This window comes from Nothobranchius furzeri, chromosome 18 (genome assembly GCF_043380555.1).
Source record: "Nothobranchius furzeri strain GRZ-AD chromosome 18, NfurGRZ-RIMD1, whole genome shotgun sequence".
Classification (NCBI taxonomy): Eukaryota; Metazoa; Chordata; class Actinopteri; order Cyprinodontiformes; family Nothobranchiidae; genus Nothobranchius; species Nothobranchius furzeri.
This window is the reverse complement of record NC_091758.1, coordinates 38,854,923-38,882,170: the sequence shown is the minus strand read 5'-3', so window position 1 is coordinate 38,882,170 and position 27,248 is coordinate 38,854,923. Positions and strand designations below refer to the sequence as shown.

Sequence of the window (27,248 nt, the reverse complement as noted above, 5' to 3'; positions counted from 1 at the left end):
TTCAGGGACCGACATGCTAACGGAGCACCCTCTGCTGTCCGAACCGTCCTCTGTCAGTTTCTACAACTGGATGTCCAACGCTGTTGGGAACCGGACCGGCGCTGCAGCTCAGGAGTCTCCGCTCAGCCGCTCTCAACACAACAGCCTGCAGACAGGTGAGCTCCTTCGGATGTCTGCTGGTGGTTTCCAGCTCTCCCAGTACAGGTTTGAGTCACTCCTGTCTCCATGTGTGAAGCCGCAGCTTCCACCACCATCTACCTCTTGGTAACAGCTCTGATGGAGGTCAGGGAGCGTTGCCTCTGACTGTTTTGATGGAGAAAAACCTGCTAACACAATAACATAATGTATTTATTTTATTTTAATAATTCAAAAGAGATGAAATTAGATTTTTATGTTTAAAAAGCTGTAAACAGTCTTTTTCTAAAGGATCTTGTAACAGATGAACTTCTAAACAAGTCTTGTTTTGTTGAGCTGAAGGTTGCTTACTCCTGTCATTAACCCTTGAAGCTTTCAGATGGAGCATCAGGATTAGTATCTTCGTCAGAAACCTGCCATTTCCAGTCCAGTACATGTCTGCTGCCCCCTGGTGGAGGATCCACACGTGGCAGATTCTTTAATAACCAGTAGTTTGTTTTTTAGACTCTAATCCTGACGAATGGTAAATGGCCTGTAATCGTATAGCTTAGGGTTCTACAACCCCCCAAGGCTCTTCACAACACAATCAGTCATTCACCCATTCACACGCTGGTGGTGATGAGCTACGATGTAGCCACAGCTGCCCTGGGGCGCACTGACAGAGGCAAGGCTGCCGAGCACAGGCGCCACCGGTCTCTCCGACCACCACCAGCAGGCAAGGAGGGTTAGGTGTCTTGCCCAAGGACACTACAGCAGAATTCTCTGGTAGGAGCCGGGATCGAACCTGCAACCTTCTGATTACTGGACAACCTGCTCTACCTCCTGAGCTGCTGCTATTCGATGAGGTGAAGCTTCAAACCTGCAGCGTTGGCACTTCAGAAGATAAAACCGTTTTTCATTCATTTCAAACTCAGAATCAAACCTTCGGTTTGCCTCTCCTTCCCCTCTAGGCAGTGCTGCTTCCTTTCCTCCGCGTCTGCAAAGGTTTAATTTTTCTGTAACAACAGAAGAAGTATTTGAAAGTGCAGCTGCGGTCAACCCTCTTGGACCAAATGAAACCTGTAACGAGTGAATTTGCTCGTGATTAGATGAACTTTATTTTGATTTAACTCCGGTGCGAGCCAGAGCTGCTGCCGTGTTGATATGTCCACATTCTTGGTCCTGTAGGGGGCATGTGCAACCTGCCCACCATCCCCTCAGCGTCGGACTTCAACACGGTTCTGTCCAGTGACCAGAACACCCTGGACGGGACCCACTCCCAACACAGCACCAGTCAGGAAGACATTGTGGACATCGAGGAGGGGAACCAGTGTCCAGCAGCCGTCCAGCTGGCCGACGCCCAGGTGTCTCCGAGTTTCATCCTTCACACACGAAGTCCGGTCTTTAAGCGGCTCGGGGCAGCCTCGGTTCTGTCTTCTGACCCGGAAATCTCTCTTTTCTTCTCTCCAGGTGGTTTTCAAGCCTTTGCTGAGCTACACGGGCATCCAGGCCCAAGATGCCACTCCACTCAGCTACAAGATGTACTTCGGAGAGCATTTATCCTTCTCTGGGAACCTGGAGTGTCTCCGAGCAGACATCGTTGATTCCGACACAACCAAAGAGCGCAAAAACAAGCGTTCCCGGAGGTAGTTTTCCTAAAACGGCTTCTGTTTCATGTTTGTGGTTCCTGATTTACGTTTAGCTGTAATTCTCAGACAAGGCACGGTGAACCTACCTCCGCTGGAGTTCAAGCCAGCTCTGCTGATCGAGACCTTCAGCGTGAACGCCGTGGTGATGGAGAAGTCTACCAGCGCTCCCCAGGGTCCCACCGCCGCTCCGCTCTCCTTCCATGACCTCAACCGGCGCCACTACAACACCTTCCACTGTGACTTCACCACTGCCTGCCAGGCCATCAGCCAGCGCGTGGACATGGCGCTGGTGCGCCTCATCCACCAATTCAGCACCATGATCGACGACATCAAGGCCACACAGACTGACATCAAGCTGAGCCGCTACACCGCCGGCTCCGCCTCGCCAACGCCCACCTTCAAGGCCCGGCCCTACCACCACTTCAGGTCCTCGGACTTCAGCCGCAGCTCCAGGGGGAGCCTGAACGGGGCGGGTCGCAGTGGGACCCAGACCCTGAAGAGCAAGAGAGGGGTTGTTGGAGGCGGGGGGGCTGGGGGAGGAGCAGGCGGTCCTCCTTCTGGACCTCCATCAGCCATGGACACTTTAGGAAGACGGGAGCCGAGAGGACGGACCTCCATCGGACGTTCAGAGCGACGCACCTCTAAGGTAGGAAGACAGATTTTCGGAGTTTGGTCCACCTTAAATGGCCGGATGGGTCAGTCGGCCATGTTTGGGTTTGAAAATGTGTTCATGGTTTTCAGTCGACCAGCTGGATTTCAGAAACACGGCTGCCTTCGTGCTACTCGGGCCTGAAGGTTCAAAATGGAAAATAAAGGAGTTAAAAGAAATAAAAGATTTGAGTCTTAAAAACTAATAATTGAATCTGATGATGGATGCAAAACTGAAAAAAAAGTTTTAGCGTCACCTTTTTTCATTTGAGTATAATTTTTTACAACATTCAAGATGAAACCTTCAGTTTCAGCACAACGGCTCAGATGGAGCTCCGCACTGAGTCGGCATTCCCGGTGAATCTGAACAGACTCCCGACGATCCTGGCGTGGTTCTCCTTCTGAAACCACGTGGGGTTTAAAACGTTATTTCTAAGTGCGTCCTTGTTTCTAGAGATGTTTCATTCACATGAAAACAGAAACCAGGTGTGAAGGAGGCTCAGCTGCAGAACAAACTTTAAACACCTGGGGTCATAGGTCAACATTCTGGTTGGCTCTCCGGAACCTGAAAGTATCATCCTGGTCTCCTGAGACACGAGGATGCTCCTCAACCCACTGGTGGGTCTCTATGGGTTTGTTGGCGACCGAGTCATCATCTCTAATGAACCTAATAAAACATTCTGAGCTGTAAGACCAGCTCCTCCTCTCTGAACCTAGAGGGAGCCAGCAGCTCAAGCAGCTGGATCTGACTCATCACCTCTCTTTAGGGTTTGAGGGTTAAGTTCACCCATCATCCTGCTGCGTTTTTTTATTTCTGTCCCTTTCCTGACGTGGAATAATCCTGCATCACGCCTCCAGGTGTCGAGGAAGGGCTCGCGTGACGTGGCAGACCACATGGCGATCCAGATGGACGACTCGGACTCCATCACGGTGTCGGAGCAGAGTGAGCCGTCAGCAGAGTGTTGGCAGAACATGTACAAGCTGCTCAACTTCTACTCCCTCATCTCCGACCCCACCGGCATCCTGGAGAAGAGCTCCCCGGAAAACTGCCTCTCAGGTGGACGTCAGTTCTCAGCCAAATAAACGGCAGAACCAAAATAATAACTACAAGAATTAGGTCAGGATCTCAGCAGCCTCTTCCCTTTCCTCCATCTTTCCCACAGAAAGTGGGCGTCGCCCCTCGGAGCCGTTCTGTAAGGTGACCTTTGAGAACGAGCAGCAGGAACCGGCCACGCCCAACAAGCCATTGGGGGCGGGCGGGCGGCGCCGCAGCCTGGTGAGCTCCGAGCCCCAGCACGTCACGCTCATCGTGTTCGGCATCGGCATGGTGAACCGCACTCACCTGGAGGCGGACATCGGCGGGCTGACCATGGAGGCGGAGCTAAAGAAGATCCATGGGAGCTTCACCCTGAAAGAGAAGATGAAGGGTGAGATCAGCCTATAGTTTGATGCATCGCTGCAATAAAGCGCCATTCATGGAGGGGAGGAGTTTGTTTTGTTGATGTGTGTTTTTATGTGATTTGTAGATATTCTTCACCAGAAAATGACAGAGACGTGTGCGTCTTCTCATATCGGAGGAATAAACATCGTCCTGCTGGAGGGGATAACACCAGACATCCAGTATGCACTCGAGCTCCCGCAATCCCCTCAGACGGGTTTGGATTTCAGGGTTTAGATCTGCTCACCGGCCTTAATTATATAATTATTATAATAAAAAGAACAAAATTCCTGCTGTTTCCTTAAGAAGGATGGATATAAACTGGAGACGGTTTCAGGAATGGCTGAAATGGACTTGATGGTGATATTAGTGGAAACTAACTTGTATAAATGTCAAGTCTAGAGTGTTAAAAGTAAAATATGCTAATTGTTGCATAGGTTACATCAATACAATGACTTACCTTTATGCAGTAAAACGCTGTTTTAAACCGTAAAATCAGATTTAGCATTTATTTATGTGCTGATGGCTCCGAAAGCTCCAACGACGCCTTCAGATTTCAGGATTTTTGACCTCAAAATGAAAATGCTGTCACCGCGTGACGTTATAAGAAACCTAGCAAATAAAAATTCACGTTTTCTGTGAAACACAAAATACTAAATAAATCTTAATGCTGGTCTGGAAGTAAGTTAAAAGTGCCGATGATAAGTTTCTTTTAATGTGCTGAACTTTGTGGTTTCTGCTTTTATTCTAATTAGCTTTTATTTATTTTAAATAGCTTTTATCTATAGAAATGTCTTTATTTTAACGTTTTCCTACCTGGTTTCTTCCTTCCTGATGTCTCAGCGTGTTTTTTCTCTGGTTATCTCAGATCTGCGTTACCTCTCGGCTGTTTCACACGTGTTTCTGCTCTTCTTTCTCCTCCCTTACGCTGCTCGCTTTAACTGCACAGACTGGAGGATTTCCCCACGTCTCCCACCAGCACCGCTAAACAAGAGTTTCTGTATGTTAGCCTCATTTAGGTCCATCACCAAACCGAAACCACATTCTTCATTTGTCCCGGTCTCTTGTTCCTCACCTGCATTTCCAACATTACAGAGCTGTTTTTTTTTTTTATTGTTTGTTATTTTTTAGCTCAGTACATAAAATTAATCAGAATAATTTTAGGTAACTCAGTATTTAATACATTGGTGTGTTTATTCTCATAAATATTTTTCATTCTGTTTGACTTTTTACTCGTAGCTGTGTCATATTTACTCGTTTTACTAATTTATCCTGAAAAACGGGAAACTGTCCAAACGCTGCATGGCGTCAGTAATTTCATCCTCATCCACATTTGCTCGATCTCAGAGACCTGATTGATTTGAGTCGCTCATTCTGGTTTGTTCTGTTCCAGAACGGTGGTCAAGTGTAACATCGCCAAGTCCCAGGCTCTGTACAGCGCCCAGCGCGGCCTGAAGACCAACAACGCCGCTGTCTTCAAAGTGGGGGCCATCATGATCAACATCCCCCAGCATCCGGCGACGCTGCACAGCATGATGGTCCGGAGCTCCCATCAACTCTCCAAGCAGATCGCCGACCTCATCCGGCAGCCGTCAAACGTGTACGTCTTTAATTGGGTTTGGTGGTGTTGGCTTTGTTGCGTAGGGCGGCGTCTCCTCCAGGAGTAATTCAGCTCACGGATCTCTCATCCTTACCCCGGAGAAGACTAAAAGTACGGTCTCAGAACCACAAACCTGAACATTTGGCTGCTTTTACCAAGTCCTTTATTCCTGTTAACACAGGGTTTTGTAGCCTGGATTTAACCGGTTACCATGGTAACAGTCAGATCCATGTCAGTATGTTTGTACAGCTGTGAGTGTGCTTCAGATATCAAACGCCATATCTGTAGGTTGATATTTACCCGACTCAGTTCTGGTAATCCTTCGTTTTATTTCAGTCAACCTCCTAACAGAGAGGACACGCCCACCCCCCAACCTTCCGACAAAGCGTCCAGCATCAATCAGACCCCCGTGGAGGCCAACGAGTTCCCCCAGCTCCCAGAAGGTCTGGAGAAGAAGCCCATCGTTCTGAAGTTCAGCGCCACGATGGACGGCATCACTATCGGCGCCGCACTGCTGCCCTCGCTGAAGGCGGAGTACAAGATGGGCGCCATGAAGAGCCATGGCATGACAGGTGCTAACAGCTGTTAGCCTCCACTGATGTCCTCTCGCCCCAATAAAAGAACAAAAGGTCACGATTCTTCTTCTTGTCTTCAGGAGCTCAGACCAGTTTCACCTTTGAGTTGCCACACCACAAACTGTGCTTTCAGTCCAAAGTGTCCCCAGTGGACTTGTCCACCATGTCCCCATCAGCCAGCCTGACTCTTCCTCAGGTCACCATGTCAGGGGAGTACATCATGGAGGATCACGAGAGCCACTCGGATCAGGGCTGGGCACCAGATGACTTCCCAGCAAAGCAGGGGAACTACCTGCAAGGAAACTACCTGCGATGTGTCGCCGAGGTAAAACACACCTTTCATCTGAACGTCTTCACCGTGGGCAACACACGTTGTAAAATAAGGACTAATAATGGGATGATGTTTAGTTTCCTGGTTTAATTTTGTTGTTTTTTTCTAACAGGAGCTTAAATGTGGGAGGTCTGAATTAGCCTCGCCGGTTTATTTTGTTTCGATTTGTTTTTTAAAAGCCTGATGGTTGATGCCCGTGTGATGCGTGTGGGCGCGGCGCTGCTGCTAACACACTGACTTTGTTCTGGACAACCTTTGCTGGTTTGGAGTTGAATCTCACCTCCATCGTTGTGAACTCATCGTTGCTAATGCTTATGCTAATGCTGGGGTTGGGGTTAGGTCTTCTGGAGATTAGAGCTCCTCCAGACTAATCGGAATCGGTGCATTCCTGTAAAATCCTTCGTCGATGTTTGGCTTTTGAACACCGGCGCTTGTTTGTGTCTCCCTGAACAGATCGGATCATTCGAACACAACCTGACCACAGATCTGCTCAACCACCTGGTTTTCCTGCAGAAGGTTTTCATGAAAGAAGTCAACGAAGTCATTCAGAAGGTTTCAGGTGCAGAAGCTTTTGCTGTGATGCTTTCATGTTTAGTTTAAATAAACTCACCAAACCTTCTATTCAGAAGCCCTCGCTCTGCTGCTGCTGTGACCCAGTTTCTCCTCACGGATCGATAATCTCATCTGCAACGTGTTCCCTACAGAACTCCTCACCCAGCAGCGTAAATCCAAGTCCGATCGCTTTTATTTTCTCCACACTGAACGAAGCCCCAAGCGCCGACGCAAATCCAGTCCTGTTAGTTTCCACCGCAGCATCGATGCTAATTTGTTTAACTGGCTAAACCTGATGGATGTAATTGCCCAGCAGAGGGAGGACGGTGAGGGATGATGATGCTGCCCTCAGCGGAGTGTTCCTCTTGGCTCTGGGGCCTAAAACGAAGCTCTGGTGGGAAACATCAGCCAGCTGAGGGGCTGACGGTTTTTTCTGTTGTTTCAGGAGGCGAACAACCGATTCCTCTGTGGAACGAACACGACACCTCGACAGATGCAGACAAGCCCAAAATTCTGCTTTACTCCCTCAGTCTGATGTTTAAGGTACGCCCAGGGTGGAGAGAGGACGGCCTGTCGCCCGACCAAACTCATCTCCTGACACTGAAATGAATCCTGATCCAGGGCACTTTCTGTCAATTCCACTTTTGTTTTTGTTTGAAAATGCCTGAACATCTAAACGTAAATGTTTAACCTCGCAGACCGCGGGTCACTTAAACGACTCAGGTCATCAAATAAATTTAAATATGAGTCAAAGACTGTACGGCCACTACTCCACACACAAAACACTCGATATCTGAATATTAACACGCGTGCGCTTACGTGTTCACAAAGATGTCTCACTTGGTCAGTAAAAAGTGGAACAGCTGATACTTTTCTAACCCCCTCTCCATAATGCTTCCTGTGGATGTGTCTACACAGGAACTACTGCTGCTTATAGCGTCTTGATGTCTGGTCGATCGTTTACTGAAAAGTTGTTTTCTAGATTCGTGAAAGTCTCGGGGTTGATGTTCTACCCTAAACAAGGAAGACGTACTCCTCACACGGCAGACAGGAAGTTGGTTTTTTGCGGTTCTGATCAGTCATTTGCCGACAATACTTCCTGAAGGGCTTTTCTCCCAAATCCCAGAAGTTGTTCTGCTCTGATTGTGTGTTTAAGGGTTAGGGTTGGATGCTGGAAGCCTGCAGCAGGCCTTCTCCTCAACTCAAAGCGACCCCCCACCCCTTTGTGCTTCACAGGGGATCCAGATGACCGCCACCACTCCCTCCATGCGGGCCGTGCGCTTCGAGACGGGCCTGATTGAGCTGGAGCTGTCTAATCGGATCCAGTGCAAGGCTCAGCCGGGAGGCAGCAGCAGCTACCTCAAACTCTTCGGAAAATGCCAGGTGGACCTGAACCTGGCGCTCGGACAGATCGTTAAGCACCAGGTACGGATTCATCTCCTGCTGTCTCACGTCCAGACCCTCTGTCCCTATTCGCCTTCTTTCTTCTCCTCCCTTCAGGTGTACGAGGAAGCCGGCTCTGACTTCCACCAGGTGGCATACTTCCGAACTCGGATCGGCCTGCGGAACGCGCTGCAGGAGGAAATCAGCGGCTCGTCCGATAAGGAAGCTGTCCTCATCACGCTGAACCGGCCCATCGTTTTTGCACAGCCAGTGGCGTTTGACCGAGGTTCGTTTTCCTTTTGCTCCTCCCAAATATCCGTGGAACGATTAAAGTCGGATTTTATTTGTGTTCCATGAAACTCCGCTTTAAAAACTAACAGCTGAACAACTGGAAGTGAGTTTATTAACTCAGCAGGGGGTGAATCTGTTGTTTCAAGACCCTTCGTGACTTATTTGGGGTTTTTGGTCCGAATCGATCTTTTCTCCTCACCACTGATCCTGCAGCCGTGCTCTTCTGGCTGAACTACAAGGCGGCGTACGACAACTGGAATGAGCAGCGCCTGGCCCTGAACAAGGACATCCACATGGCCACTAAGGAGGTGGTGGACAAGCTGCCGGGCATTCAGCAAACCTCCGCCCAGGCCTTTAGCACCCTCTTCCTGCAGCTGACGGTCAACGACCTCGGCATCTGCCTCCCGATCACCAGCTCCTCACAGGTGAGATGGAAAAAAACACATTAGCTCACTGATTAGATTGTTATGATTAATACAGGGGGGCAACACATCCTAGTACTCGGTTGCTAGGCAACGCTTCGCTTGCTTTGAAGATTTAATGGCTCGTCAGACAAACCGTCGTAGAACGTCTCTTCTGATCGACGTCCGCAAAACAACTTTTATTCTCATGTTTAACAAAGTTTATAACAAACACATTTAGTTTGCTCAAACATGTTTGTAAAAAAAAACTCAGAAGAATTCAGACACAAACATCAGAAAATCTGAGCTTGTTGCTTCTAAAGTTCAGATTAATCTAATCTGATTCCCTCGTTTGTGTCGATAATCTGGTGGAGTCACCCGTTTCATCAAACTTCCTCACGGAGCTGGAGGGGAAAGTTCATGTGTGTAACCGCATCCTGTTCTTCACCATAAAGGGACAGATTAGGATTACTAATCTAATAACAGATGATCCTACAGGTTATTTGGTTGATTTATTTCTGTAGAAAGGACAAGCTGCCCAGGAGGGCGGTTCTGAAGCCAAGGTCTCCGACCCAACGGGCCAGCGGAAAAAAACACTCAAAGTAACGTCTGCTTGTGTTTACGGCTCATGTGATGCTTGTTGTGGGTGAAAATGATTCTTCTGCTCTATAATCTGGGTAATCCGCTGCACCTAAAGTGCTCTTTGTTTCCTGATGGTAACATTTTCCTCCTGGAAGCCAGAGTAAATCCCGGGAAGTGCCTGCCGTGTGTTCTCCCTTAGAAAGAAGGCTCTGCCACTTTCTCTCACATCTGTTTGTGTGTCTTTGTTTGCTTCGGGAAAACGTTTTGGCATTCGGGAATGACTCTGATTGCTGCAATAGTTGCTCCTAAAATGTGATCTGATTCCTCATCCAGACGAGAAAACTCTAATTAGAACGAGTGGAGGTGGAAATCTGTCCGAGTGCTGAGTCGGATGATAATCAGATTGTTGTTTTGGGATCTGGAATCTGTGTGGATATTGGTGTTTTCCTGATTACTGGACCTAACAAGCTGACGGAAACTGGGAACATTTCACTCTAAAGTTTCTTTATTCCTCAAATGCAAAAACGGAATCATCCTAGTTTGGGGGAATCCGCTTTAACCACTTTCCTCATGGTTTATTTATTTACTGATGGATCGTTGGTGAAATGTTTTCAGCTCTCTGGGCCTCTTAGACACATGGAAGTGGGTTATTTTCCTTATCCCCTCAAAGCCTTTGTAACTCTGTAACTCCGCCTCCCTCCAGACCAATCACAGCATAGACTTCGACACCGGGTCGGCTCTGGTTCTGACCATTGAGAGCACCCTGATCACTGCCTGCTCCTCAGAGTCCCTGGTGAGCAAAGGACACTTCAAGAACTTCTGCATCCGCTTCGCTGAGGGCTTCGAGACCACCTGGGATGACTGGAAACCGGATATCCGAGGAGACCTCGTCATGAATGCCTGTGAGTCACGTCGTCTTCCAAGATGGCTGTTTTTAACCTGACCTGATGGAGCTGCCGGTGGTTACCGTGGCGAGTGTGTTGAACCACTGGCAGCAGCATTAACATTTCTGATTTATACACCAAAATGCAGACAATTTCTGTTCGATATGAACATTATTTAGCAGATATTAAGACTCACTTTTCTGGGAATTTCCAGTCCAGGTTACCGTCTAGTTGGACGTTTATGATGCTGCTGTCATGTGATGGTTGACCTGGTTTGGCGAACGTTTAAGCAGATTGTTACTCTGAAATATTAAGGAAGTGTTGCGTGTTGTTTCCAGGCGTGGTCCCTGATGGAACGTACGAAGTGTGTTCCAGGACCACGGGCCAACCCTCAGCAGGCGAGTTCTTGCTCCTTGCATTATTGATTAAACATCATCCGTGAGACAATTATAAGAGAAATTCAAGTTATTGAATCGGTTGTTTACTGTTTTTCTCCCTCTTGGCTTCCTGGGAACAGAGAGCAGCAGTGCCGGAACCTGGACTCTCAATGTGCTCTGGAAGATGTGTGGGATTGACGTTCACATGGACCCAAACATTGGGAAGCGCCTCAACGCCCTGGGGAACACGCTGACATCACTCACAGGCGAGGAGGATGTAGACGACATCGCCGACCTGAACTCCGTCAACATCGCTGACCTGTCGGACGAAGACGAAAACGACACAATGTCACCAGCCATCCACATGGTCAGAGCTGCTCCATTAATCGGCCTAATCCCGCCAGATTAGAGCTGCTGTAAAGTAATCAGCATTTTCTTCCAGATTACGTGTTAGAGAAGGGAACAACTTAAAGGAATAGTTCAACATTTTGTCTGATTGTTTTTCATCTGGAATTTAAAACACATTTTTTAGTTAAATATGAAGCTGCAGTTGCTTCTCATCAGTAAAGATGGATGACGTCCAAGTCCAGCTGTGATATCAGGAGCTCCAGAAGCCCCGCCCACTCACCTGTACACAAACACAGTGTCTGTTCAGCATGAAATAACTAATGACATCACTTTAACATTCAGAGACACAAAAACAACTCAAGTCGGGATCGCTCTGACTTTTTATGTAAAATGTTTTTACCCACTTTTATCGTCTTGTCTGTTTTTCTGTCACAATATAGAAAATGTGTTTTGTTTGTAATTTCCACCAATTTCTGTTTTTCCAGGTTTAGAATATCAGATTCTCCTATTTTCTCCAGCCAGTCCCAAAGTCTTGTCGCGTTTCTCTGCCTTCTGACTCACAGAAACTAACTGGAGACTGAATCCAGACCCAGTGGGGTTAGCTAGTGCTAACAACGCGCTAATGCTAACACGAGCCAACTGATACTAAATATAAGCCACGAAGAAAAAAGATCCAGACTGCTGGGCAAAAATAATTCTTACTTAGTCCAGTAGCAACGAAGCCACCATCCGTCCCCATCGCTCTGACGAGTTTAGGCCGCGCTTCTCTCTGGTTTTAGCTCCTATGTTTACTTCCAGGCTCCGCCATGATGCCAACAAAAAAAAAAAGCTAAATTCTTCTTTTTGTTGGTGGTAGGTGAACTGAAAAAGCTAACCGCTAACCTCAATATTAGCTGCCGTAAACAGGTGGAGACCTCCCACTAGTGCTTCTACCTGAGCCACAAAACTATCAAGTTCTGGTTCTGGTCAGCAGAGGCTAAACAACCACTGAAACCAGATTGAAAGCAACAGCTTAGTGTTAAAAACTCTTTCGTGCTGCTTTTAGAGAGAAATAAAGTAGAGCTGATTTTCCGTGTTGAACCTCCGGCGACACAAGCCTGATGAGGCCCTCTTGGAAACGGTTTCAGCCCGATGAGGGGCTGCGTTTCTGTATCTTGTTCCTGACGCCGCCGAAATAAAAGCCCATGCACCATTTAAACGTTTGATTTAAATGTATTAAAGCTGGTTAGTGAAGTTTCTCTGCAGGCTCTCTGTTAGACGTTTATTCTCCCGTTTCTGTTCAGATTAAAAGCGATTTATGAGTTTAGATCTCCGGGATGTGGTGGAGAAGCCGCTATTTGTTCGCCTGAAACCGGAAAAGCCATCAGGAAATAAAATGTGTTGAACTATTCCTGTCATGTTTAAGTCCAGCTGGTTTACCCTAGACGACCTCTGAAGGTAAATTCTGACCCGGGTCGGTCTGATCTTCCATCCGTCTGTTCCAGGTGAGTCCAGAGAGCCCGTTCAGCCCTCGGCTCACCTTAAGGAAGCGTCTGGTAAACCACATCCTGGGCCTCAGCCCCAGGCCTCTGAGTGTGTCCGACCCACCGGATCACTTAATCCAAACGGGCAGTACCAAGACCCAAAGACCCCTCTCCTGGGCCTGTGTATGTAGCCTCACACCTGAACCTGGACCCAGAATGCTGAGCGGTTCTGTTGGTACTGTGATTAAAGAGCCTGATGATGGCGGAGGTTTCAGTGTTGGGTGAATAGAGGCGACTTCCTGGGGCAGTAGAGCTTTGTCTCCCTCGTCTGTCTGTGTGTGGGCTGGTGGCGGTGCTGGTTCTGTTTCCTGTCCTCCCTGGTGTGATCAACGCTCAATCGATATCATCTGGATTTAATTGGGCCGATTCACAGAGGGCTGGATACTTGACTGGGGATCTGTGGTCTAATCAGCAGCTCTGGTTGTCGTTTCGATTCACCAGGAGACCATCGACCCCCGCAGGCTGACGGTGACGGGGAACCAGATGGTGGACGCTCGGGGCAGGAAGTTCACCAAGAGGGTGGTGGACATCCGGGAGCTGAACGAGCAGGCCAAAGTCATCGATGACCTCAAGTATGACTCCTTGATCTGATGAGCTCACTTTAAAAACTGCGCCACTGACCCGATCCGTCCTCCTGATTGTAGGAAACTAGGAGCCAGCGAGGGCACCATCAACCAGGAGATCCAGCGCTACCAGCAGCTGGAGTCGGTGGCCGTCAACGACATCAGGAGGGACGTCCGGAAGAAGCTGCGGCGCTCCAGCATGAGGGTAATCCCAGTCGGCCGCAGCAGTTTGAATGCTTCAGACAGGAGGATATTCTGGAATAGTGACCGTTTGTTGTAGTTTATTATTTTGTTGACTTGTTTGTTTCCATCAGGCGGCTTCTCTGAAGGATAAATGGGGTCTTGGCTACAAGCCGAGCTACAACCGCTCCAAAAGCATCTCTGCTGCAGCTGGCCGGCCTCCTCCGAAGAGGATGGACCGGCAAAGGTGAGCATCGTTTTATATTGCGTCTTTCTTTCTCTAACCCCAACCCAACTGAAAATGGACCGCTCGTATCTGCTAACACACAGATGAGCTGACTTAGCGCTAAAGTTGGTGAGCTGGTAATTAGCTGTCGACGTTTATCTGATAAGGTCATTCCCAGATTTCTGTTGAGTGGTTCGGGAGACGTTTAGCTAGCAAAAGATTAGCTCTCAGCGTTGGTCTCAGACAGAAACCTGCATGTTTGTCTCCAGTTCCAGGATGGGAGACGTGGACGATTTTCCAGATATCCGTGTGGACGCGTCGTCTCCGGGACCTCGGGTCACCTTCAACATCCAGGACACGGTAAAGCCCTTCATGTCACATGATCAGCGACAACTTAAACTTGCTAACATGGAAGGTTTTTATATCCCGTCTTGCATACGTCAGAAACTCATGTTCATGTGTTTAGGGTTTTATTTTTTCCCTTTCCATTAATATTTTGTTTAATTGAACACTAATTATCAGGAGTCGGCCCAGGCGCCCGTCAGTCCAGAAGGAGTGTTCCAGGTATCCGGTCCAGATCCCAAAGCTCCTTCAGCTCTGCTCTTCATCTGGGATTCTTGTTTACCGGATTTGAAAAATGCAAAATCAAAGCAGGATGATGAGATGAATCTGATCCTGTCGTTTATAAAGCAGCTGCTTTATTAATGATTCATTTCTAACTCTCATCCTGTCATGAGTCTGCATGTAAATCCATCTGTCACCTGAACAGGCGACCTGATCTCTGCATGCGTGAAATCTGATATTCAGAATGGAAGTTTTTTTTTCTCCTTTTTGTTCCGCTGCATCAAACCTGAACATTTAATGGAATCCGTTATTTAATGAAGGAATTCTGGTCCACTTCCTGACAGGTCAGTCGGAATTGACCCTCGTGAGTTTTCCTGAAGCATCCGGTCGGTTCTAGTTCTGCTAAACGTCTGGAATCCAAGCGAAGCCAGCTCTGTTCCCGGCAAACGGAGCCTCGCCCTGGAGCCTCTAATCTGACTTGGTTTGGTTTGTTTTAAACGATAGAAGCGTGAACACAACAGCTCGTGACCTCGGGAGAGTTTTTGTGTCCTGCTGTGTCACAAGCCACTTGTCCTTTTAGATGTTGTTGCTAAGCAACCAGCAAGAACCCCCACGCAGCTTTTGGGTGAAATTCAGATTCATTTATTGTTGTTCAGCAGTGCGGTTAATCAGGTGGTAGTGAAGGTCAGAGGTCAGGGGTGAAGCGGATGTTTCTGCTCAGCCTTTGGCCTGAAGGACGGAGGGTGAAGAGACGTTCAGCGGCATCTCCAACCCTCTGGGTGATTGGTGTTAATCCGTAACCTGAGAAGAAGCTAAAGGAACCATCAGAACCAGGCTGTGAAACCCGGATATTCCTCCGCTTCCTCTGACAGCAGTCAGAAACCAGCATCGTCGACCCGGGCTGAGCAGAACTTTAGTTCAGAGGTTCTGAATCGTAACGAGCGTATCCATCAGACCAGCTCCTGCCTGTTGGAGACCAGTTGGTTTTACACGTATCTCACAATTAGTTTTTATTTTCACAACTCGTCGTCAGTCGCAGCTTGGTGAGGTTTTAGCTGTAGATCTTTTCTGGGATGTTTTATCAGTTATTTCCTGTTTCTCTCTGTTTTTCTCCACCAGCCCGAATCTGGGTCTCTCTTGGGTGTTTCTCGTGATCTTTGACAACGATTGTTGGGATATTTGTGTCCTTTTCCTCCTTTGGGGGGCGTCTGCTCTTCCTCTTCTTCTCTGGTGGTCGTTCCTCCACAGGCAGACTCTGATTGGTTTCAGGTTTTGGTTCTGCGCTAAACATCTAAACTCGCTTTTCCATGACCGCCTCCAAAGCTCTGATTCTCTGGGTTTCCCACCTCGTCTCCGTCTTAGAGAGGATTTTACGTTTCAGAGCGTCCAGATTGTCCTTTCTGTGTGAGTTTGACTTTCTGTGTCGTCTGAAGTTTCCTGAGGAGCCAGAGATGGACCTGTTGTCAGTCACCATTGATGATCCATCCCATCATCACCTTCACCTCCATTCTCCATCCGCTGTCGAGGGTCTGCAGTCAGTTTTCAGTGCCCCCACCACCCCCGTTGTCTTCTCACCCGCAATGTCCTTCCAGCACGATGACATTAGACGAGACGACCTGTCCTCTTCGTCCTCGGACGACTCGGAGAAGGAAGACGAGTTTGAGAGGCCATCCAGCTACCGCAGACCTCTGTGAGTTCAGCTTCATTAAGATAAATGGACGTAAATGTTCTCCACCCCCCCCCCCCCAAAAAAAAAACAATTTGTAAATTGGAAGAAACAGTTTGGCCTTGAATGGACTCTGACTAGCCGTTAGCTTATCAGTCCCGAAGTTTGGAAAGGGAGGCTGTTTCAGGAAGTGGTCTCCAGCGGCTCAGAGAGGAGCCACCTTTAACTTCTCCTCCTTTTGCTCCTCAGTCAAACATCTCACAAGAGGTCCTCGGGCTTTTCTGCGGTCAGTCAGCTGTTCAGCGAGCGCTGGCCGACCACGCCGGCCAACCGCAGCTTCGGTGGCCCGACGTCGGAGAAGAACATCGACTTTGAGCTGGACGTTCGGGTGGAGATCGATAGCGGGAAGTGCGTCCTTCACCCGACCACCCAGCAGGCTGAGCAGGAGGACGTGTCCCTCAGGAGGTGCCCTGAAGGCCGCTGCTTTACCTCCAACTCATGTTCCGGGAGTAACGTTTCGTTTTCTCCTGCAGGAGCTACGATCGCAGCCTGAGGAGTCTGGATCAGGATTCTCCTCCCAAGAAGAAGAAGCTCCAGCCCACTTACATCTCCACCTCGCACCTCCTCGCTGGGAAGAAATGCCCCTCCTCCCTGCAGACCAAACCCAACGACCTGGAGACCACCGTCTTCTACATTCCAGGGGTGGACGTGAAGGTCAGCCCTGACCCGAACGTCTCTCACGTCTTTCTTTCTTCTCTAATCATAAGTTCTCTCTTCTGATCCTGAAGCTGCACTACAACTCCAAGACCCTGAAGACGGAGTCACCCAACGCCTCGCGGGGATCCTCCCTCCCCCGCACGCTCTCCAAAGAGTCCAAGCTGTTTGGTATGAAAGATAGTGGCCCTCCAACCCCCCCCAATGCTGCCCAGAGCAAGACTAACTCGCTCCTACCTCCCCCGCCCCCACCCATCCCGTCAGGTACTGAGCATCTCCTCATTACTGAATGCATGCCTTACCGCCGGCCGCCTGCTGGACCCGATGGTCCACACGGACCTCTGCATGCTCCTGTTTCTGTAACCGTTGAGTCCAGGAACACAGATCCGAGCCCGGATCAGAACCAGACCTTTAGACGGGACTAAAAGACTTTTACTGAACCTGACTTGTTTTTGCAGCCAAAGGAAAAAGCATCGGAGGAGTGAAGACTGCTAAGCTGTATGCCTGGGTGGCTCTGCAGACCCTCCCAGAGGAGATGGTCATCAGCCCCTGTCTGCTGGACTTCCTGGAGAAAGCCCTGGAGACCATCCCCATCACACCTGTGGAGAGGAACTACACAGGTGAGCCTTTGCTCAGGTTCTGCAGGCTGCCCTGTGCCTCACCTGATGGTCTGGTGTGTTGTTCCTCAGCTGTGGCCCAGCAGGAGGAGGACATGGGTCAGTTTGATACGGTGGAGCCGCTGGAGGAGTCCGGCACCTCCCTGGTTTCCTCCTCTACGTCTGCCTACTCCTCGTTCCCAGTAGACGTGGTCGTTTACGTCCGTGTTCAGGTATTTTTCTGTTTTCCAATCATTTCCAGCAGTTTGTCCTTGATAAGATTCATCACAGAACAAATGATGAACCAAATTATTTAAATCATTTAAATTTGCTTCTTGTTCCAGCATAAAATCCAGGATTTTTTAAACTTCCTGTTATGTTGTTCATTCTTTCTCATCCTAATGGAGGTTATGTTTATGAATTTATCTCTGCAGCTTTAAAGATTTATATTTAGACCTAATCTAGAGTCTCGCTGGGCCTTCCTAATCCTCAGAGTCGTTTTAGACGTCTTTAAAACCGTTTCTCCAGCAGATCCAGGAACCTGCAAAATCTGTCTTTTCATGTGTGAAATAAAAACATCTGCACAACATTTTCCTACCAGAATTGTTTTATTCAACTGAAATTCCTCACACTGGAATTCCTCACGGTCTCATGTCTCCAACAAGCCCGCTTCAAAACAAGCGTCCCCTAGTGGCAGGCTGCAAAATAGGCTTAAAGCCCCACCCCCTTCCATGACAAACAAATGGGATGAGCAGAAGATGAAATGAAAACAAATGGAGAAATAATGTCATCATCGGTTGATCTCATGACCCGGTCAGAGTTGAAACGGCTAAAACGGTTTCTGTCCCGGTCAGATTCCGGCTCTCTGAACTTTCCTGTTTGGTTCCAGCCTTCCCAGATCCGGTTCAGCTGCCTGCCCATGTCCAGGGTGGAGTGTATGCTCAAGCTGCCCTCCTTAGACCTGGTCTTCTCCTCGAACCGGGGAGAACTGGAGATCCCGACTGGACCCGCCCCTTCAGAAGGATCTCAACCGCCCTCCTCCACTCCACCAGGCCAGCACGTCCCCAAACTACCTCCCAGTAAAGGTCCGTGGCGCTCTGAAGACCGTGTGTGTGTGTGTGTGTGCGTGCGTGCGTGTGCGTGCGTGTGTGCGTGTGTGATGGGATTCGTTTAAATTCTGGGAGCGTTTCTGGGAGCCACCGCTTCCTGACTTCTGTGCGCCGGGATGATTTAATGTTCCTCACAGTTTGCTGCTGGAATTAATTCTTTTCCTCTCCGGTCTGTCTCCTCTCCACATGACGGCAGCTCCGCGGAGCCTTTCCTTCCCGCCTGAGTTTAAGTCATTTGTTTTTATTTAGTCCGACCTCGTTTGGAGACCTGATTGTCTCCAAAGATGTTTATTTAATTATCTTCCTGTTGTTGACTCGTCTCCTTCTCCTCCCCCCAGCGTCTCCATTGTTGGGGAGCCCTTTGGGTCGGAGCCGCCACAGCAGCAGCCAGTCGGACCTAACCGGACCTCCTAGTACCTCCTCAGGCCTGAGCTTCACCGCCTGCATGTCCGACTTCTCTCTCTACGTCTTCCATCCCTACGGAGCCGGGAAGCAGAAATCAGCAGTGACCGGCTTGCCTCCGGGCCCTGGACCGCTAGGTACCACAAACTTTCTCCACTTACTTTCTCGGTATTCCTAAAGATCCCCCAGCTCCTAAACAAGCTGTTAGCTCCTTAGCTTCTGACTCACAAAACAATACAGACCCCTAAACCTGGTTCAGGTAAACAAAAAACTCATTTATTTAGTCAGATGTTCAATTCAAGTTTATTTATAAAGCGCCAAATCACGACAAGAGTCGTCTCAAGGCACTTCACATAATAAACATTCCAATTCAGGTCAGTTCATTAAGCTAATCAGAAATAATGTTTCCTATATAAGGAACCCAGCAAATTGCATCAAGTCACTGACTAGTGTCAGTGACTTGACAGCAATCCTCATACTAAGCAAGCATAAAGCGACAGTGGAGAGGAAAACTCCCTTTTAACAGGAAGAAACCTCCAGAGAATCCTGGCTCAGTATAAGCAGCCATCCTCCACGACTCACTGGGGATCGAGAAGACAGAGCAGACACACACACACACACACACACACACACGCACACGCACACGCACACACACACCAAGTAATGTGTCTATGGTTACATTGTGATTTCTTAGTAAATATTCTCTTTGGTGAGAGATAAACTTTATTGTATTTATCCTAGTGGATCTATAATTAAACGGATAAACTAGCAGTAGCACATCCAACGTCAAGGAAAGCAAAAAGTTATTATCAGGAGAGGGAGAATGTATTAGTGGTTAGCAGCAGTGTGCTAGACGATGGTGTAAAGAAATTTGGCTGGCTCAGCCATATTTGTAAAGAAAATTGACTGGCTCAGGTATATTGTAAGGAGAAACTGTCTTTACTCAGTTATATTGTTAAGAAGACTCAAAGGTTGTTTTCATCGATAAACTGACGATAATATCTGTGGGTCTGTGTTTCAGTTCAATGAGGAAACCAGTTTGACAATTAAAAGTTTTAATTCTTCAAATTAAACTAATGATTTTGAAATTGACAAACAGGAAATAAAAATCAACATTGGCAACTTGTGGGACAATCTTTAACAGTTGATATGCTCTTCTTGCTCAAATAGACCTTCTGTCGGTGAATGAAGATTGAGAGTGATATGATGTGATTATGGATGCGTGTGGGTGCAAAGTGTCGTGAGAACTGAACCTGAGGTGAGATGGATGCGTGTGTGCATCTGATTTTGCTTCAGGAAGAAACAGGTGAAAAGTGATGGTTTGAATAAACTTAGGTTTAGTTGGAAAAGATGCATCAAAACACTATCTGTCGTGTTTTTCCTCACCGAAAATCGGACCCTCTGTTGGACCCGGGACGTCACCTTAGGATGATGTTTCATCCACCTTGGCTGGCAAAGAATACAAAGATGCGCCGCGAACCGGTCCAGAGTTGCCCTCGGTACACGTGGATGGTAGAGCGTTTTGTCGATGCGCTTTCTTAAGTTAATTCACTCAGAAATCAAAAGACTCGGTAATGAGTCTGCGTTAGAAGTCGCGATTCAGCTATTCTGCCTGGCTTGGCAGGGACAGCGTGAGAAAAGGGGGGGGAGAAACGAGCCAACCGGCTCCCCCCTTTCAGCGGTTGTTCACACGTCCTCTCTCTTTCGTTGTCAAGCACGAACTGAAATCATAAGACTGAAACTTACCAAAAACCTTTCTCTTCTCAAAGCAAAACATGTGCGTCAGCAAATGTGTTTTGGAGTTTACTGTGAGCAGATGTGTGTGGGTGTGTGTGAGTGTTTGTGTGCTTGAGTGTGTGTGAAGGTCAGTAACAAACACTCTCAACATTATCTAATTATGGATTCATTAAATCTCTTATAATTACCCCAAAGCATAATAGTCATTCATTTGATTAAAACACATTTATAATGAGCAAATTGATGATTACAATTTTAACATTCAAAACAAGAAAAGGAAGTTTAAAGTTTATGTTTTGACTTGTTATGACTACTTGTCCATGAGAACTCCTTCATCTGGTACCGCAGGTGGCAGATGTTATGGTTTCCTCCCAGACTCGCTGGCGTTCAGGTCTTAATCTGTGGGTGAAAGTTCTCAATGACCCAGCTTTGACCCAGCTGAGTCCAACACCACCTTTGTGACAGAAAACCCATATTTCCTCACGTTACAATGGCCCCCTCCAGGAGGCCACCACAGCTCAGCAGAACGTCATTGTAGCTTCTTCTGGGGAGAAAAACACTTAGAGAGAAAATAAAGTTAACAGCTGAAATAGCAGGAAATAATACAGTTAAAGAGCAGATGGTAGAAGAAAGCAGTCGAGTGTGAAAAGTGGCCAGTGTGTCCTCCAGCAGTCTAAGCCTATAGCAGCATAACTACAGAGATAACTCTGTATAACCTAGCCTTTTAGATGGAGGCATGTTGGAGGCAGGGCAAGGGAGAGCCGTCTTTACCGACTGTACACTCCACCTCCCTCTACTCCCCCACTTGTCCAGATCTAGGCTAACATCAGATTTTAACCATAGGCCCTATCAAATAAACATGTTTTAAGCCTATTCTTAAAAGTAGACAAAGTGTCTGCCTCACGGACTAAAGCTGTGAAGGTGTCTTTCCATTCTGAGTTATTTTTCTATCACTTTCAATCATATGAAGCTCGAGACTTGGTGTTCCGGCACCCGGAGCAGGACCACAACCTCAGCCTTCGGGAACTAGAATCTGGAACTTCTAGATTATGGAAAACTAACCGTCAACATTTTTGTCAGAAATTAAAATCCTAATGGATTCACAGGTACGGTCGACGAGGAGCCGTCCTCCGTGACGGGGAGGAAAGACTCTCTGAGCATCAACCTGGAGTTTGTTAAAGTCAGTTTATCCAGGATGAGGCGTACCGGAGGTCCGACCTTCATCGAGAGCTTCGCCAAAGGAGGGAAAATGGACACGACCCTCATCAACATCTCAGGTACGCCGTCCCATCATCACCAAAATCCACATTCATAAGTCTTAATAAACAAAAATATTTCCTCCTCAGCCGTGTGCGACATCGGCTCGGCTTCCTTCAAGTACGACATGAGACGACTGAGTGAGATCCTGGCATTCCCGAGAGCCTGGTACCGCCGGAGCATCGCCAGACGCCTCTTCCTGGGAGACCAGACCATCAACCTTCCAGGTGAGAGCTCAGCAAATGTAAATGAGATGTTAGCATAAATGCTACATCACCTGTAGAGTCAGACTGATTCAAGATGGCTGCCGCAGCTAGCAACCGCAGCATCGATTACGGCTCAGTCAGTTGACGAAAATGACTTAACTTCAGTCGCCGTTCAGCATTCGAGGCTGCTGGCTTAACAGCTGATGTCTGTAACCTCATGAGGCCCCACCCTAATGTGATGACATCATAATAATCAGCCACAATAACCATAAAAACCAAAATCAGGAAAAGTCTGAAACGCTCCAAAAGGAAAATCCAACAGGACTTCTCATTCATTCACTCACGTTGTTCCTAACTGTTCCCTCACAGCGGCCTCTGGCCCCGCCACGCCTGACTCAGCTGAAAACATCACCCAGCATCTTTCCCCCGAGTCTAGCCGGAAAGCCTACTGGCGGACCTGGGATGGCAGCACCGGGACTCACATCCCTCAGTCCCCCAACGTGTTTTCAGAGCATTCCACTGGGAGCCTGGGTCACCTCAAGTCCCCCGCTCCGGGTCGCACTCGGAGCGTGTCCGATTCCTCCGCTCCCAGACGAGGTCGCTGCTCGCTTCAGTAGACGTATTCAGATTCAGAAGCGTGATTCCCGCTCATCTTTCACTGTTTTTCCTCCAGACTCGGTGAGTAAAACGTCCACGCCATCCTTCGGGAAGAACGGGAAGTCGGCCGGTCAGCAGGGCTCTCCCTGGGAGACGCTGGTGGTTTTCGCCATCAACCTGAAACAGCTCACAGTCCAGATGAACATGAGCAACGTGATGGGAAACAACACGTGAGTTAATCCCAGGGTTAGGGTTAGCTGTTCCGGATGCAGATTTAAATAAAAAGATGAATAAAAAAAACGATCCTGCGTGACTTTGAAGTCGTCTCTGCTGATGAGGTTCAGCCTTTCTGCTCATGTTTGTGTAAATCCTCACCAGCGCTGGAAAAGCTCCACAGCGCTTGAATCCGACAGAAGCCCAAAGGTTTTTCCTATTTATTTTTAGATGTTTTGTTCCGTTTATTTATTGATTTAAAATTTCCTGAAGGTTTTGGACCTTTTCTCTGTTCGTTCCCGTCTGTATTGTGTTGGTTCTGCAGCGCTCCAACGTTCTAACGCCTCCTAGAAGATCCCCGTCTCCTCCGATCCTCCTCAGAGCCGGAGCGAAGGAGACCTTCTGAGCTCCTCCTGAATGTTTCATGTCTTCATGAAGACTTTGAACAAACACAAGGAGCTTCTGGTCCTCTTTAGGTTTAGACGAGTTCTTCTGAGCTCCGGTTCTCCGGGTCTGGAGCCGCGTTCCTTAATGCTTTCATGCCTTTATTCCCGAGCCGACTCATCCATGTTTTATCATCCGTTTCACTATTCATCAGCGCTTCAGAACGTTTCACCTTCTTTTTGTCCCCCTCAGCTGGACGACCAGCGGCCTGAAGAGCCAGGGCCGGCTTTCTGTGGGAAGCAACCGGGACCGTGAGATCAGCATGTCCGTGGGCCTGGGCCGCTCCAAGCTGGACTCCAAGGGCGGAGTGGTGGGCGGGAACATTGACGTGAACACCCTGGAGATGGTCTGTAAGTGAACAACACCTCCTGACTCGGCAGAGACTTGTCTTCAGGACCGCTGGGTTCTGATAAGCCGAGCAGAGAAGCATCTAAAGAGGGGTGGTCATCAAAGACCACGCCCAACAAGCTCCAGCGGTCCCAAGGGAACACCAGGAAGTGTGACGAATCCTCACTAACCAGTTTTTTGTGTTCTGCAGCTCACATCTCTGAGCACCCAAACCAGCAGCCCAGTCACAAGATCCAGATCACCATGGGTTCTACGGAGGCCCGGGTGGACTACATGGGCTCCAGTATCCTGATGGGAGTCTTCAGCAACGCCGACCTGCAGCTGCAGGATGAGTGGAAGGTCAACCTGTGCTCCGTGGACAACAGCCTGTCGGAAAAAAGGTGAGTTTACATTTAAATCAGAACTGAAGAGTCCAGATCCACAGGTTAACGAAGAACCTCCTGTCCCCGTCCTACAGTGAGATCTTTGTCCACGGCGACCTCCAGTGGGACATTTTCCAGGTGATCATTTCCCGCTCCACCACACCAGACCTCATTAAGATCGGCATGAAGCTGCAGGAGTTCTTCACCCAGCAGTTCGACACCAGCAAGCGGGCCCTGTCCACATGGGGCCCCGGCCCCTACGTGCCTCCCAAGACCCCCGTCATCAGCACTGAGAAGGGATCCGCTGAGCTGTGTGAGCAGATTCCTTCCTTCGGGAGACATGTTTAGCTCCGAGCTCGGCTGTAACGAGCGGCGGCGTTGCTACAGGAAGTGAATGATTCATGAGTCTACTCTGCTCCGTTTGTGGACCAGAACCCAGACGAGCTCTCTGGGTCATTAAAGGTCACAACACAGATCGGATCTAGTACCTGTCTGAATCTGTCCTGTGGTCTTCTCCCTGCAGACATGGATGCGGCCCATCACCGGCACTGGCCCGGTGTTCTGAAGGTGGTGGCGGGCTGCCACATCTCCCTGTTCCAGATGCCTCTCCCCGAGGACGCCGTTCAGCTGGGCGGTTCCATGAGCCTCCACGGGAATCACATGACTCTGGCCTGCTTCCACGGACCCAACTTCCGCTCCAAGTCCTGGGCTTTGTTCCACCTGGAAGAGCCCAACATCGCCTTCTGGACCGAGGCCCAGAAGATCTGGGAGGACGGTGAGTTGGACAGAACCCGGGTTCTTCACACTTCAGAGGTTCTGTAATCAGGTTCTTGTGTTCTGCTAGGCTCTAAGGACGACTCCACCTACATAGTCCAGACTCTGGACTTCCATCTGGGTCACAACACCATGGTGACCAAACCCTGTGGAGCCCTGGAGAGTCCGATGGCCATCATCACCAAGATCACCCGCCGACGACACGAAAACCCCCCGCATGGAGTCGCTACGGTGAAGGAGTGGTTCAACTACGTCACCGCCATGAGACACGAAGGTAGCCCGAGTCGTTCAGGGGTCAGACGCCCGAGTCGTTCAGGGGTCAGACGCCCGAGTCGTTCAGGGGTCAGAACCCCGAGTCAGACCTGGGTCAGACCCAGTGGTCGGTCTTGTTTGGTTTATTTTTTTATCTTTTGTGACATTTTATTCTATCCGTTACATGTTTAAGTCTCATGTGTTTTGTCCATGTTTGCATGTTTTTAACGTGTTTTTCTCCATGTTTACGTGATTTTTTAACGTGTTTTATTTCCCGTTTGCAGAACTGAACCTGCTCAGGAACGTCGAAGCCAACAACCCGGAAAGCGGCGCGACGGCTAAAAGCTCTAGCCTGCTGAGCAGCTTCCGAAGTTCGCACAGCTACAACCATGAGAATGAGACCATCTTTGCCCTTCCCAGAATGCAGCTGGACTTCAAGTCCATTCACGTCCAAGATCCAGACGAGCCGGTTCTGACCGGTAGGATCCAATTCTGTTTTTTTTTTTTTTTTTTTGTTTGTGTTCTAGTTCTGTTTGAAGCATCTTCTGGTTCTGGTTCCAGACTCCAGCAGCAAACCCAAAGTGGAGTGCAGCATGGTGACGGAGTTCACCGACCACATCTGCGTTACTATGGACGCCGAGCTGATCATGTTCCTCCATGATCTGGTGTCGGCCTACCTGAAGGAGAAGGAGAAAGGTATGTTTCATTCATTCATCGTCTGTGTTTATCTACAGGTCCGTGAGTCATCAGTTCTGCAGAATCGAACTCCAGGCCCGAGCAGGAACGACATCCTCCAGCGCATCTGTCTGCCTCTGCACCTGCGAGGCCGGCTTTAATAGCCCACGCAGCAGGGGGTCGGGGAGCTCGCCGCAGCTTTTTAATGTCCCTCACGTCGTCGCGCATCAACAGAGCTCACATTTAAATCAGAGCCCAGTCCTGGTTCTGTTTGTTCTGCTTCTGAAGAGAAAGAAAGTCAGGCTGAAGCTTTTCATGGTGTTTGATTAATCCAGATTAATTGAGGCGGTTGTGAATGAGACTCCCCGGTAGCGGCGATGCCTTTTGTTGTCCTAATGAAGGACGTGGACGCTGGAGCGCTAACACCTGATGGCTTTGCTCCTTTCCTCTCAGCTCTTTTTGCCCCACGCATGTTTGTGACTCGGCCCGGTCAGAAGAGTCCCACGGCCCTGCAGGACGACGACTCCACCAACAAGGACAAGGACGACGGCATCAACTGCACCACGGTGGACTGGAGGGAGTTCATGTGCAACACCTGGCACCTGGAGCCCACGCTCAGGTGAGCAGCGCTCCGATTCGGCCGGGTTCAGCTTAAACCTGGATCCAGATGTTTTCCTTTTTCACAGCATCAGTGAAATATTTGATCAAAGCGTTTAAATTTTTTTATAGCAGACAGGTCGTTCCCCTGGAAAGTTGTGCAGACGACACAGTTTAGTCCCAAAGTATCCTAATTTGTTTGTAATGAAATCTCATTTTATTCTTTTTCAATGTTTTCAAGTCACAAAACCTGAAAGATGAAGATTTGACAATTTTTACTTTTAGGAATTTTATCTCACATTTTTTTTTAACTTCATTAATAAAAAATAAAAAATAATTGGGGGCTTGTCCAGGATAAACCCCCGATTTTGCACTGTAAGCAGGAATCTTGACTCCTAAACCAATCAAACTCCAGTGACATCACAGCGAGGTTCTGGGAACTTCCTGAGCCATCGTTGATGTTTAGACATATTTAAGAAAATTCTTGGGGAATTTGGTTTTAGTCTAACGGTCAGAGCTCAGCGAGAAACAGACTGGAGGTTCATCTGCTCAGAAGGAAACTGAGAAGAGATAAAGTCTGGATCAGGACTTTATTTTATAAAGAGCATACATGTTTGTTGTGTCTGAGGAGAACCAAACACCTAGTTAACATCATCTTCGTTCAGGCTCATCTCCTGGACGGGCCGGAAGATCGATCCCGTGGGAGTGGACTACATCCTGCAGAAACTGGGCTTCCACCACGCCAGGACAACGATTCCCAAGTGGCTGCAGCGCGGCGTGATGGACCCGCTGGACAAAGTGTTGTCGGTTCTGATCAAGAAGCTCGGCACGGCCCTGCAGGACGAGAAGGAGAAGAAAGGCCGGGACAAGGAGGAGCACTGAGGAGAAACACTGGACTCGTGCATCACTGCTGCGTTTTTAATCGTTTCCACACTAAACCCTGTGATCGTCTGCAAGCTCGTTTGCCACTTTCAGCTCCGACTGAAGCGTTTTGCACCAATTATTTTTTAATCTCACTTTACGTTTGGAACCAAGTAGTTTTATTACTCTGCTTTAACTCCCAGCCTGTG

At 48.6% G+C, this 27,248-nt stretch overlaps 1 protein-coding gene across 13 annotated transcripts in view; it reads left to right on the top strand.

Annotated features, from left to right (window-relative positions):
- kiaa1109 (KIAA1109 ortholog) overlaps positions 1–27,248 on the top strand; it is a 66,968-nt gene extending 39,720 nt beyond the window's left edge. For 3 of the 13 annotated variants that reach the window (XM_015970497.3, XM_015970498.3, XM_015970496.3), the window contains exons 45-91: positions 6–155; positions 1,303–1,478; positions 1,585–1,760; positions 1,830–2,409; positions 3,270–3,468; positions 3,575–3,838; positions 3,938–4,031; positions 4,799–4,849; positions 5,243–5,449; positions 5,786–6,021; positions 6,105–6,349; positions 6,809–6,914; positions 7,353–7,450; positions 8,144–8,332; positions 8,408–8,576; positions 8,795–9,006; positions 9,507–9,584; positions 10,268–10,466; positions 10,787–10,846; positions 10,966–11,192; positions 12,658–12,819; positions 13,138–13,268; positions 13,341–13,464; positions 13,574–13,686; positions 13,935–14,025; positions 14,188–14,229; positions 15,663–15,919; positions 16,145–16,360; positions 16,429–16,609; positions 16,684–16,873; positions 17,068–17,229; positions 17,299–17,438; positions 18,095–18,290; positions 18,653–18,853; positions 21,560–21,730; positions 21,800–21,937; positions 22,286–22,513; positions 22,590–22,743; positions 23,363–23,520; positions 23,709–23,898; positions 23,976–24,193; positions 24,404–24,655; positions 24,725–24,928; positions 25,191–25,385; positions 25,468–25,602; positions 26,035–26,200; positions 26,844–27,248. In XM_015970497.3, the coding sequence (XP_015825983.3) occupies positions 6–155; positions 1,303–1,478; positions 1,585–1,760; positions 1,830–2,409; positions 3,270–3,468; positions 3,575–3,838; positions 3,938–4,031; positions 4,799–4,849; positions 5,243–5,449; positions 5,786–6,021; positions 6,105–6,349; positions 6,809–6,914; positions 7,353–7,450; positions 8,144–8,332; positions 8,408–8,576; positions 8,795–9,006; positions 9,507–9,584; positions 10,268–10,466; positions 10,787–10,846; positions 10,966–11,192; positions 12,658–12,819; positions 13,138–13,268; positions 13,341–13,464; positions 13,574–13,686; positions 13,935–14,025; positions 14,188–14,229; positions 15,663–15,919; positions 16,145–16,360; positions 16,429–16,609; positions 16,684–16,873; positions 17,068–17,229; positions 17,299–17,438; positions 18,095–18,290; positions 18,653–18,853; positions 21,560–21,730; positions 21,800–21,937; positions 22,286–22,513; positions 22,590–22,743; positions 23,363–23,520; positions 23,709–23,898; positions 23,976–24,193; positions 24,404–24,655; positions 24,725–24,928; positions 25,191–25,385; positions 25,468–25,602; positions 26,035–26,200; positions 26,844–27,060 (8,348 nt within the window). In that variant the 3' untranslated portion in view covers positions 27,061–27,248. The remainder of the gene's footprint in view (positions 1–5; positions 156–1,302; positions 1,479–1,584; positions 1,761–1,829; positions 2,410–3,269; positions 3,469–3,574; positions 3,839–3,937; positions 4,032–4,798; positions 4,850–5,242; positions 5,450–5,785; positions 6,022–6,104; positions 6,350–6,808; positions 6,915–7,352; positions 7,451–8,143; positions 8,333–8,407; positions 8,577–8,794; positions 9,007–9,506; positions 9,585–10,267; positions 10,467–10,786; positions 10,847–10,965; positions 11,193–12,657; positions 12,820–13,137; positions 13,269–13,340; positions 13,465–13,573; positions 13,687–13,934; positions 14,026–14,187; positions 14,230–15,662; positions 15,920–16,144; positions 16,361–16,428; positions 16,610–16,683; positions 16,874–17,067; positions 17,230–17,298; positions 17,439–18,094; positions 18,291–18,652; positions 18,854–21,559; positions 21,731–21,799; positions 21,938–22,285; positions 22,514–22,589; positions 22,744–23,362; positions 23,521–23,708; positions 23,899–23,975; positions 24,194–24,403; positions 24,656–24,724; positions 24,929–25,190; positions 25,386–25,467; positions 25,603–26,034; positions 26,201–26,843) is intronic. The other 10 variants (XM_070546763.1, XM_015970501.3, XM_015970508.3 and 7 more) reach the window with 8 other exon arrangements.